This window comes from Corvus moneduloides, chromosome 28, assembly GCF_009650955.1.
Source record: "Corvus moneduloides isolate bCorMon1 chromosome 28, bCorMon1.pri, whole genome shotgun sequence".
Classification (NCBI taxonomy): domain Eukaryota; kingdom Metazoa; phylum Chordata; class Aves; order Passeriformes; family Corvidae; genus Corvus; species Corvus moneduloides.
Genome location: NC_045503.1, coordinates 375792 through 387477, shown reverse-complemented (window position 1 = coordinate 387477; position 11686 = coordinate 375792). Strand labels below are relative to the sequence as shown.

Sequence of the window (11686 nt, the reverse complement as noted above, 5' to 3'; positions counted from 1 at the left end):
AGGTTGATCCTGCCCGGGCTCCGCACCGGGGAACGTTGGCCATGCTTTCATTGCCGGCCACGCCGTCTCTGCGGCACCGCACGGGCGGCCCCGGCCTCGGGAGGGCCCCGGCTGCACCAGGATGGCCCTCGGGGGCCGCCTCACCACCCCTCGGGAGAAGAAAGAGAACTGCCCGTGCTTTTTGCCTTTCTTAAATGTGTCATCACAGAGGTGTTACCAGCTTCTCTAACTGGGCTGGTAACCTGCCCATCGGCAGAGCCCTCAGCAATTATCTCTGTGCCAGACATAGTAGAAGCTTCGAGCAGCTCCTGCCACCCACTAAAACCAGGCTGTGTTAAACCAGCACGCCTGCCTGGGAAATGCTCTTCCTCATACACAGTCTTTAATTACAGCTGTGTGCAGGACCCTGCTCCTTGCACTCTCAGTGCTTTGGGATGGGTATTTTTATTCTGAGTCTCTGCAGCTGTGAACCCAAAGAGGACTAAGGAAACTGAAGCCAGATTTTTAAGACTCAGTGTGCAAATGTTTGTCATCATATACCTGAATGCATAAATCCAGAATAGTGTCCCTCCTTCTGTGGTGCTCTCCAGCCTGGAATAAAGGTAATTTTAGCTATAATTACATAACCTGTGAAAATTGCTTATTTCAGGCTAAAATGATACTGATATTGGGTATGGCTTGACAGCAGTTGCTGTTTGGGTGTTTGGTTTTTTTTTTTTTTTTTGCTCTGTCCTACAGCACTGTGGGCTTATAATCCTGATGAAGATTCCCTTGACACACATTTGATTTATTTAGATCCTACAATACTTTCTAACACTGGTGCAGTGATTTTCCTGTTCGCTCCAGCTGTTCAAAGGACAGAGAGCCACAGAGGTTAAAGGTCAGAACAGCCCTTTATTGAGCATGAACCCTAAGGAGTTTATGTACCATAACAATACCATCACCATTTTCAATAATTACTTGCAGCCTTTGTGTAAACAAAGTTTTCACTGGCTTTTGCTTCGAGTTCATTTGTCAAGTAGAAAAAAAAAAGTAAAATTACAAAGGAACAAAAATTTTAAAATGTCACAGGCCAAAGTTGATGCAATCTAACTCCCTTCAGCTGTAAAGCACATGATCTTCCACTCTCATGCCCACGTATCGAATCTTCGCACAGAGACACAGCCATGAATAGGAAGGGGGCAAGGGAGTTTGTTATCTATGACCTGGCACATGTCAAGGTAGGGATCAAAGAGGACTACAGTGGGGAGGGCACTGTTTCCCTTCCTTTGTCCAAGGAGATAAATTTGTCCATTCACAGTGCTGCATCCCATGAAGAACTTCTGGGTCAAGCATTCCTCATTCACCTGGGTCCATTCATCTGTCTCCACATCAAATCGAAAAGCTCCCCCTCCTACAGTGTACAGAGCCCCATTCAAGGACGTGATGCAGAGGTCATACCTGAGAGGGAAGAAACCCTTGATCAGAATCAACAGGAAGATTTGGCCCCTGAAATATTCAGGGTGACCTTGGCCCTCAAATCAGAAGTCCTGTTTAAACAGAGAATCACAGAAGTGTTGCAGGGACAGGACTTCTGCATTTCTACAGAAATCTTCTTGGAGCAGGACCAACACTAAAACCTTTCATCTTCTGCCAGGTCCCAGAATATTATTTCATACCTTGGAAGAGGGGAGAATGAGATGACATCCCAGCTGTCTGTCTCCGTGTTCAGCCTTTGCACTCCATCATACACATGTCCATTCTCATCCAGGCCACAGACCACATAGATCCTGGCTCCCACACTGACTGCGTCACCTCTCTCCACAGGCTGAGCCATAGGACTCATGCTTTCCCACTCCGACTCCATCAAAGCCATGCGCTCCACTGCTGGGATTATCCCTTCATCTGTGCTCCCTCCAAGAACATACAGGTAGAGCCCTACTCCTACTGCACAGTGGCTATTGCGGGACTTCTTCATGGCTGGCCCTTCCAGCCAGCAATTGTCCAAGCAATTGTAGATAAGCACCCAATCCACACTGTACCACACAAACTCATCCCGGAAATATCCTCCTGTCACAAAAAGGAAGCTCCCTGGAAAACAGCAAAGAAAATATTAGTCACATGAAGGCTAAAAATTGCTACTGATAGCTGGGATTCTCCTTTTTCCCTGGGCTGTACTGGTAAGGTGCAAGATGAGAAGAGAAAATCACTGCTCTGTCGATTGTTTGCAGTATTTAATTCCTCATCCACACAGATACACTGCGCCTACAGTATGCAGCCAGTCTTTCCAAACCTGCTCCCATTTTTGAACAGAATCATGGAAACACTGGTTGGAAAGAACCTCAGGGATCTCACTTCCAAACTCCTACCAGAAATGGGACTATTACCAACACTAATACAAGAAGCCATAGTATTGTGCTGGCTTGAAAGTCTCCGAGCATGAAGATTTCCCAACATCTATGGATAAGCTTAATGTAATGGCAACTATAAAACAGAAGTCACCTGTCATCTGTCTAAACCACTACAAAAGAGAAGGCCAAAAAAATATACTGCTTAAAGCCAAGTCCTTAGACTAATTCCAGATAAAGCCACTGTAAGGAGCTCAACAGACTGCATAGTTTCTGCTACATGAGAAGAAATAGTGTTGTCTAGCATCCTCCCAGGACTAAGGAAAACAAAACCATTCTTTGAACAGATATGAACACCAATATGAATGAAGTTTTAGCAATGCTGTGCACAATTTTACAGCAACAGCTGGACTCCCTGCATTTGGGACTCTCAACTTCTGTTTGCATTTGCTCAGTCTCCCTTATCTGTAAGTTACCTACTGCTGCCACTGCGTACTGGGTGAGGTTCCTGCGCTGCAGTGGAGAGCAAGCCTGCCAGGTCCCTGTTTTAGGTTGAAAGAGAAATAATTCTTGCTGTTCCTTGTCATGCTTTCCTCCCAGGACATATAAGGTATCATAGCTCCGACCAGCATAAGGACACAGTTTCGGATTTTGCCAGCTGGGTGGAGGACAGCTGTCTAACTTCTTTATTAGTCTGGAAAAGATATCTGTCTCTCCAGCGCGCCTGCTGCGTTTCACCAAGATATCGAGGAAGGACAAACTCAGAAAAGTGACCCTGACTTCGCCCACCAAATCCAGAAATTCTTCCTCTCTTGTTGCCGGGTCCTCCATTATCCAAATCATAATACTGTCAAAAACCACATCCTCTCTTGAAACGAAGAGGTCATCACTTTTCAGGAGCTGCATCAGCATTTCCTTGGGTAGTGGCTTAAATTCCTCCTGGCATATCACATCTCCCCAGTGAGTGAGAGCCACATTCATAGCAGACACATACAACTCTGTAAAGGCAAATTGCTGTGAGTAGGTCATCAGGCCCAGGCAGTTGGAAATATGCAGTTCTCTCTCCAGAAACTTCTCACACAACAGTTTCACCCTGTCAAACTGAAAAAAATCAGCTGTTTCCAGTAAGCTGGTTACATTTTCTTGACCTATGAGCACTTGGGCTGTGCGAGTGAACTCAAGTAGCGCCTGAAAAGGCGCTGCATCAATCCCTTTGATCACTATGTGCTGTTCAGAGCTCTCTCTTGCTCCTCCAAAAAACATGGCTTCAAAATATCGACTGTGTACTGAAAGCACCCTACGGCTGACCTGGAAGAGTCTCTCTCCAACCTCAAGAACTGTGTCTGCAATCATTTCTGTGTGAGGTCCCAGCTCCTGTGGCTCTTGTGCAGGCTCCATGCTTGTAGACTGCCAGGCAGTTAATTTTAACTCAGTCTTATGCTTCCCTTACCCATGTGAGATCTCTGGAAACATTATCCCCCTAGCTAGGATAAATATGAGATAAGCCAATCTTGTCCTAAAAATAGAATGTTTTCTACTCTCCTGCTTTGCTCTTCTGTCTTTCCTGTTGCTTTCTGAACAGCAATAGCAGAACTGCTGTATAACCAAAAAAATGTAGATTTGACTGGTATCTACTTTTACTAGGTAAGACCACAGCAAATTAGGGGAGCTGTTGCCCAAGCAAAGAGCCTAGGGTAGAAAGAAAAAACAGGAGAAACAACCAAAGCTTCCTAAGCACTGGGTAAATACCAAAAAGTTGTAGAAAACATTGAACCCATTTGGAAAAAAGCAACCATTACCTCATCTTTCATTAGTTCAAATTTGATTAAATACCAAAGTGATTACAGTTTTTATTATGTATCTAACTTTATACTTTAGTAAGAGAGAAGAGGAAGGAGTAAGCCCCCATTCAAACCCAGATGGCTTTATGTGTTCAGTCATCTTCAATCTGAATGCACTAAATAAATACAGATGTAGGACAAGCAACAGCTCACTGATGCCACAGTGAATTTTTCCAGACCTATTAAGTGAAGAGATTTGCATAGTGACCTTGAAGTAGAGCCCCTTACCCAAAGAGCCCATACCAGCAAGACTCACTCCCAGTTCTTGGCAGAGCTCAGCAAACAGAAACTGTGCCAGTGCCTCACCACCCCCATCATAAAAACTTTCTTCCTTATTCCTAGTCTGGATCACCGCTCTTTTAGCTTAAACCATTATCCCTTGTCCTATCACAACCCCTTGTTCCTATCCTGCTAAAATGTCTGCCCCCTATAGTTTTCATATTCTTCTTTTCAGGTACTTGACTCCCAAGTCTAACCCGGAAGTCTGCACTACAGAAAAGGAGAGCCATGCAGCTCACAATAAAGACCAAGCAACCAATCAGCTGAGCAGGAAATGCTGGGAACACGCCCCTCTCTCGAGCTTACACACTTGACCCATGGCTTCAGGCAGATCTCCCTGCACTGAGAGCCCAGAATCCACCCCAGAGAGCGGTTTCTGATGCTACACTTAGAGTGCAAAGATAATGCAGCATGTTACTGGCATCAACACCAGCAATCTTTATCCCACCTAAAGAACAGTTCAAGACTCTGCTCAGGCTGACGGCAAGCAAATTCTACTCCTCACACTCTAAATAAGGACTCTCTTTTGAATTGTGCAGTTGCATGAACAAGTTTTGTAGCATTAGAAAAAAACTAAATCATGAGGAGCACTACTTTATAGACAGCTCTGTGAGCCCCCAGATTAAAATCCAGAAGCATCCAACATCACACAAGACACCTGGTCCCTAGTTTCAGAGCCTCCTGGAAAAGCCAGATTCACTGAACTGAAATTTACTCTAAGCTTCACCCCTTTCAGAGCTGACCTATGAAAGGTTATGCACGGGAGAACAGTGCTGTTGCCAAAATAACCAATACAACCTGTACTTGCCACATGTTCTTGCCAACCTTCAGGAACAAAACTGCTGCTGCCAGCAGAACAATTCACTCTGCCACAGCCTCCTGTCTTGGTTTGAAAGACAGGTGTCTGCTAAGGAAGGCAGAAGTCTCCCTTGGAATGGCAGATGCAACCCCCTTCCCTCCTTGTTATAATTTTTAAAATCAAGGGGGCTTTTAGGCAAAGATGTGGGAAATAGGAATAACAGTTCTTTACTATCATATATCGATATGTGTATAACCAGTCAAACAAACAGCAATAACTCTGGCAGTAACAGCGAACAATCCCAAACCCAGTCCCAGCCTTCTCGGCTGTCAGGCCCTTTCCCCTCGGGTGCAGTTCCGCTCGCAGCCGGCAGGGGCGCTGGCGGCTCCCGGTGAGCAGGGCAGGTGCGATGGTTCCCCCGCGGCTGCAGGGGGCGATCCGGAGCGAGCTCGGGGAGCACGCGGCACCGGTGCCCCGGGATCCCGGGAAGGGATGGAACAAAGGCTTCACAAACCCTGGGCAGCCGATCCCGGTGTCCGGCCGGACCCTCGGGAACAGCAGGCTGGAACGGCAGGGACGAGCACAAATCCCGGGTGGCAGACGAGATGTATCCAAACTGCGGTGGGAACCCCCCGGAGGTCTGGGCAGGCAGGGTGAGCAGGGCTACAACGCAGCGAAGGCTCGAAACAACGGCAGGGGCAGGGCGGCCACGGCCCAGCTCCCAGCGGGGCAGGGAAGGTGGGCTTGGGATCGCGGCGTTGTTTCCAGCAGAAAGCAAAGTAGCCGAAGCAAGCAGACTCCTCTCTCTCTCTCTCTCGACGCAGAGAGCGAACTGACCCTACACCCAGGTGAAACAAAGGAGTAGCCAAGCCCACCCCACCCCAATGGGCAGCTCTTTTGTCTTTCTTAAGTACAGCCATTTGTCCCCTAGCAACATGCATATGGGAAAAAATTCCTTTAACAGGAAAAAAAAAAACCCTAGGACTAAACTAAAACCCTAACACCTCCTCATAAAGAGTCCTCTATAAAGGGAAAAACAGGTGGCAAAAGCAGGTTACATACAGGCTGCAGGTACATACCTCAATCGGGCAGTCTTTGAAACGCTTCAGAAGTGGAACCAGATGCTCTCAGGCCTTTCCCATTGATTCCCTGTCTGAAGCATGGCTTCTGCTCTGGTCCCTCCTGATCCTGCAGTGTTTACGCAGCTCCTGAACTAACTTAATTTAGTTTTACGGCTGGAGAACTGTAATATCAGCTGTTGTGCACTTTTACAGACTAAAAACCAGACATTTAGAAACAGATTATTTTGTCTTTATTCACTCAAAACTCCTCAAATCTTGCATTTTCTGCAGTATAAAAGAAATAAAAATGTTTACTTACAAATCAAGTTATAACAAGCAGAACCACAAGTGGATAGCTACAATATAAAAATATGCAGTATTTCCAGACACTGCCTACAAGTGAACAAACATTAGAATATTAAATATTCTTCCCCTAAAATTCCAAGTATCAAATAGATACCTCCATAAGGTTCAAGTCACTCAACCAAGATCAACCACAAGTTAGATCAGTGCTCCTGTAGAAAATGTGTGAGCCTGCTGATACACAGATTACAGCCCACCAGATCTGGAACAAGTGCTAGAAAAGACCTTCTTGGCTACATTCCTTGCAAAGGTGATGACACTACACAAGGAAGTAATTTTCCTGCACAAAAGAGACTGAACTCAACAGCAGAAGACTACATACAACATAATGTTTCCCCAGCTGAGTGCTGATATTTAAGAGGAAGAAAAACATGTTCTACTGTATTTAGGCTTTAGACTAATTCAGATTAAATACATTTTAATGTATTTAAAAATGGAAAAAATATAACCAATACTCAGGGCATTCTTAACTAATTTTATGGGGTTGTTTCAAAACTCACAAGATCAAGGTCGTCTCAGACAATTCATGACAATATGTTCTCTCCTGTCAGCTCTAAACAACGTAGTTACACACTTATTTGGGGGTGGGAGGAAAACAAGAACATACTTCTTACATTCCTCATCCTCTCATCATTTATGAAAGCCACAAAAATAAAAGTTGACTTTTTTTCCCCACTATCAAATACACATTCAAACTCCCCCCTCCCCCCAAACCAGGAAGTGTATGTATCTCATACACTGATAGTTCTCTCCAATGACTTGCACCCCTGAAGTTTTCAGAGACAATCCAAAGAAAGCATTAGCCATCTTGCTGCTGAATGAAAGGGTTTGGAATAGCTTCCATTCCATCCTGTGGACAAATCAGAACCACAGAAGTCCCTCTGCAAACCACAAGTCCCAGCTGACGTGTGTCTTCTGTTAATTTGAATTGATCATCTGGATCTAAAAAGCAGAGATCCACGGTTAGAACAGGAAAGTAAGAAAAAGAAACCAAATTCCATCAACTGCAAAAGGCACAGACATGCATGTTCTTTCCTGGTATAACTGCTTTGTTTTATTGAACACATGGACTATACAGGTGATGCAGCAGTGACATCTGATGTTTTCAAGACCTTCCTGACAGTGAGCAATACAGAACTTTGTATGCAACAAAAAGCAGAACACATTTATTAAAGAATTCAAAGGCCCTTTCATTCATCTAACCAGTAGTATACATGCAAGTGATTAAAAAAAAAGCTCTTGATTCCATTTCAAATGTCATTACAGACAAACACTTGGGGATCAATGTCAATCAGAAAAAGACCCTGACCTGTAAATGCACTAGGGAAGAGAGCACTGGTCCGTTCCCAGACCAGGCCAAACAGGGCTGGATCGGGACAGACAAGCACTTACGAATCAGCCAGTGCTACCTTCCATGAGATCGCTCTGTATTCAATAAAAATGAACACCACATTTTAAAACTACCTTTTAAAGAGAATTCAATGCTTCAGGTATTTCCTTTTAAGGAGGTAAGGGAATACTCTCCAAAAACACTGTCCTATCAAATGATACATTTTGTTTCAGAGAGGAGAAAGAGACACACTGCTTTATTCAAGCTTTAGAAGACAAGAGTGGCCAGTAAGATAACTAGAGAGGAGCTCAAGCAAGGACTACCAACAATGTTGTATCACAGGGAATGTGCTTAATCTAACTTCTGCTGTAAAATCATAGAATGGTTTGTATCGGAAAGGACCTTTAAAGGTCATCTAGTACAGCCCCCCAGCAATGAGCACAGACATCTTTAATTAGCCCCAGTTGCTCAGAGTCCCACCTTTGAATGCTCCCAAGGATGGGGCACATACTACCTCTCCAAGCAACTTGTCCCAGTGTTTTTATCATGATCATTATAAAAAAAACCCCTTCCTTATATCTAAATCAACCCTATTTCAGTTTAAACCCATTACCACTTGCCCTGCCACAACAGGGCCTGCTGAAGCATTCATCCTGTCATTTTCTTTTATGTCCCTTTAAAGTACTGAAAGACCACAATAACATCTCGTAAGAGCCTTCTCCTCTCCAGGTGAACATCCCCAGCTCTCCCAGCCTGGCTCCAGCAGAGAGGGGCCCCAGCCCTTGAAGCATCTCCATGGCCTCCTCTGGATTCACTCCAGCAGCTCCACGTCTGTCTGATGTTGTTCCCCAGGACTGGAGGCAGCTCTGCAGGTGGGGTCTCACCTGAGGGAGGCAGAGGAGCAGAATCCCCTCCCTGGGATGAATCCCCCATCCCTGCTAGGCATGCAGTCCAGGATACAGCTGGCTTTGTGAGCTGCAAGCACATTGTCCAGCCTCTCATCCACCAGCATGTCCAAGTCTCAGCAGGGCTGCTCTCCATCTGTTCATCCCCCAGGCTGCATTTATACCAGGGATTGTCCCAAACCAGGAGTAGGACCTTGTACTTGGGTCTTGTTGAACCTCATGAGGTTCCTGTGGGCCCACTTCAAAAACTTGTCCAGGGTCCCCTGGACGGCCCTGTCCTTCAGGTGTGTCACCTGCAGACTGAAGGTGAACTTGATCCCATTGTCTGTGTCCCTGATGACCACTAAACAGTACTGGTCCCCACAGAGATCCCTGAGGGAAACCCCTTGTCACTGATGTTCATGATGACATTAAGCCATTGACTACTACCCTCTGGACCATCCAACCAATTCCACATTCACCAAACAGTCCACCCGTCAAATCCATCTCTTTTCAATTCAGAGAGAGGGATGTTGTGAGGGACTATATCAAAGGCTTTACAGAAGTACAGATAAAAGACATCTGTAATCCCTTTCCTTGTCCACTGATGGAGTCACTCCATCATAGAAGGCCACTGGGTTGGTCAGACAGGATTTTCCCTTGGTAAAGCTATGGTGGATGTCTCAATTCACCTCCCTGTCCTCCATATCCCTTAGCAGAGCTCCAAGGAAGATCTGTTCCATGATCCTCCCAAGCACAAGAGGTGAGGCTGACAGGACAGTAGTTCCCAGGCTCCTTTCTATCCTTTGGAAAAATGGGTTCAATGTTTCCCTCTTTACCATCATCTGACTGCCATCGCTTTTTAAATGTTTTAGAGTAGCTTGGGAACTACATCAGCCAATTCTCTCACGACGCTCGGATGCACCTTGTCAGGTCCCATAGACCTGCCACCCCATCTCTTTCTTTACAACATAGTTATCCCAAGCATACTGCAGTTTGGGTGATGTTAATCTGCAGTTTCTGCTTATTCACTCACAGAGCTGTAAGATTTCTGTTAAGAAAACCACTCAGGGAGGGGAAGCTTTCCAAAGGCTGTATGTTACTTACCTCGCATATACTCAATGGTACCATCCAGCACAAGGTTCAGAAGAGGGTCAAATCCTTTCAAGACACCACTTGCTGTTGAAGACCACACAGAAAACAATGATTAGGACCAAAACAAGGTATACAGCAACGTAAGACTGCATGAAAGGTACATTCAGTTCTCCAGCGCTGTTCCCTCCTTCAGGCAAGACCAAGCAAATGAGACCAGAGATACTAAAGAGTGTCCTCTTTCTCAACGGCAAGTACACAAAAGCTGGTCTACATTGTGCCAGTTAAAACTTACAGACTTTTCAATCAATTCTTCAAAATGTTCTTCAAGACACTGACATTTCTGCTTTCAGCCAATTTCAAGGGCATTTTAATAATCTTTCTGCATAACAAATCAGTACAAGTCACGCAAAGAAAAAAAAAAGGCAACCCCAAAACAGAATACATATCCTAAATGAAATGTTATGGTTAAAAATTAAGCAAGACCATATTTTAAGTTTTTCCTCAGAAACACCATCTTCCAGCTGCCCTCCTGGCACATCATCTCTTTAGCTTAAGCACTGCGTCACGGGAAGGCACTACAGATAAACCAGCACTTCGTCCTAATGCAGGACATGATTCCACAAGACTAGTCACTAAATATATCACGAAATTACACAGAGCGACTTCCCAGTTTGAAAAACACACTTATCAGTAAGGAGTGCAGGAGTCCAAGTAACTGCCAAACTCTCATAAGCTTTAGGTCCCAGTGGAGGTTTATAATGCAGCACATGGTTAAGTCAGACAAACAAGTGCCGGCGGGTGGCACCAACCGCATTGGGATGTATCTTCCCAGCTGGGAAGGGACGGAGATGGAAAGGCATGGTGGCATATATTGCACCATGAACTCCGGGCATGCTTACCATGTCAAGAGATGAAAGGCACGACAGTTGTATTAATTGTTACATCCATAAATGTTTTTTTGTTGCTTTAAGTGCACCCTTGCAATGCAAAAAAAAAAAAAAAAAAAAAAACAAAACCAACAACAACAACAAAAAAAACCAACAACCCAGCAAAAATAAGGCCCTTCAAGACAACTAATAAAAGAAGAAATGCATAGATGAGCCATAAAGATAAAAGTGCACCCAGGAGATTAATGGAAAAGTAAACGAGAAAAGCTTCACACCGGTAACTGCAACCACTAGTAAGTAACAGCACCCGCTACTCCTCGCCTTCCCTCGAAGGGAAGCAGCGTGAGCAGGAAGGCAAAGCCAACAGGCGCTGGCTGAGGGAAAACGCCGAAAAGCAGAAGAGATTCGTGCTGCAGCCACGCGCCGGGCTCACCTTCCCGCCCGCCCTGGAACTTCACCCGGATGGTCTTGTCGATGTACTTGGAGAGGTCCAAGATGCTCTCCTTCTTCTTCTTCTCCTTATCCTACGGCAGAGCACAGACGGCCCAGTTAAAGCGCGCTCTCCGCGGGGACACAGCCCCGGAGCACTCCTGCGGGATCCCGCAGCGGCGGGACGGGGGCGCGGAACCGGGCCCGGGGGACCCAGCGCACAGCCACAGAGCCCAAGCCACCCCACTCCTCACCGCCATCTTCCCCGCGCCGCCGCCACCGCCGCCGCTCGCCATTTCATTCGGCGCCGCCAGAAGTGACGTCGCGCCCCGGCGGAGCCCGTTGGCGGCTCGGGGCGGCGGGGCGGGACGTCCGGGGCGGGCTCTGGGTA

At 46.0% G+C, this 11686-nt stretch overlaps 2 protein-coding genes across 2 annotated transcripts; both read right to left on the bottom strand.

The window, feature by feature from the left end:
- Positions 1-874: 874 nt before the first annotated feature.
- LOC116436067 (kelch-like protein 24) lies at positions 875-5400 on the bottom strand. The gene is made up of 3 exons (XM_032092959.1): positions 2804-5400; positions 1659-2070; positions 875-1440 (listed from the first exon to the last, which is right to left on the bottom strand). Exons 1-3 carry the CDS (start codon positions 3723-3725, stop codon positions 1128-1130), a joined length of 1647 nt encoding a protein of 548 aa, XP_031948850.1. The 5' UTR covers positions 3726-5400; the 3' UTR covers positions 875-1127.
- A 1135-nt stretch (positions 5401-6535) lies between these two features.
- Positions 6536-11648, bottom strand: LSM7 (LSM7 homolog, U6 small nuclear RNA and mRNA degradation associated). Its single transcript, XM_032092975.1, has 4 exons — positions 11550-11648; positions 11300-11390; positions 9992-10063; positions 6536-7612 (listed from the first exon to the last, which is right to left on the bottom strand). Exons 1-4 carry the CDS (start codon positions 11589-11591, stop codon positions 7470-7472), a joined length of 348 nt encoding a protein of 115 aa, XP_031948866.1. The 5' UTR covers positions 11592-11648; the 3' UTR covers positions 6536-7469.
- Positions 11649-11686: the final 38 nt, after the last annotated feature.

Excerpts from the sequence above, each read along its gene's own strand:
- LSM7 (XM_032092975.1), bottom strand. The coding sequence starts at position 11,591 with ATGGCGAGCGGCGGCGGTGGCGGCGGCGCGGGGAAGATGGCG. Across the intron at positions 10,064-11,299 it reads GTTCCAGGGCGGGCGGGAAG|CAAGTGGTGTCTTGAAAGGA; the intron begins GTGAGCCCGGCG and ends GGTCTTCAACAG. Across the intron at positions 7,613-9,991 it reads TACCATTGAGTATATGCGAG|ATCCAGATGATCAATTCAAA; the intron begins GTAAGTAACATA and ends TCTGCTTTTTAG.
- LOC116436067 (XM_032092959.1), bottom strand. The coding sequence starts at position 3,725 with ATGGAGCCTGCACAAGAGCCACAGGAGCTGGGACCTCACACAGAAATG. Across the intron at positions 2,071-2,803 it reads GTACGCAGTGGCAGCAGTAG|GGAGCTTCCTTTTTGTGACA; the intron begins GTAACTTACAGA and ends GCTGTTTTCCAG. Across the intron at positions 1,441-1,658 it reads TCATTCTCCCCTCTTCCAAG|GTATGACCTCTGCATCACGT; the intron begins GTATGAAATAAT and ends CTTCCCTCTCAG.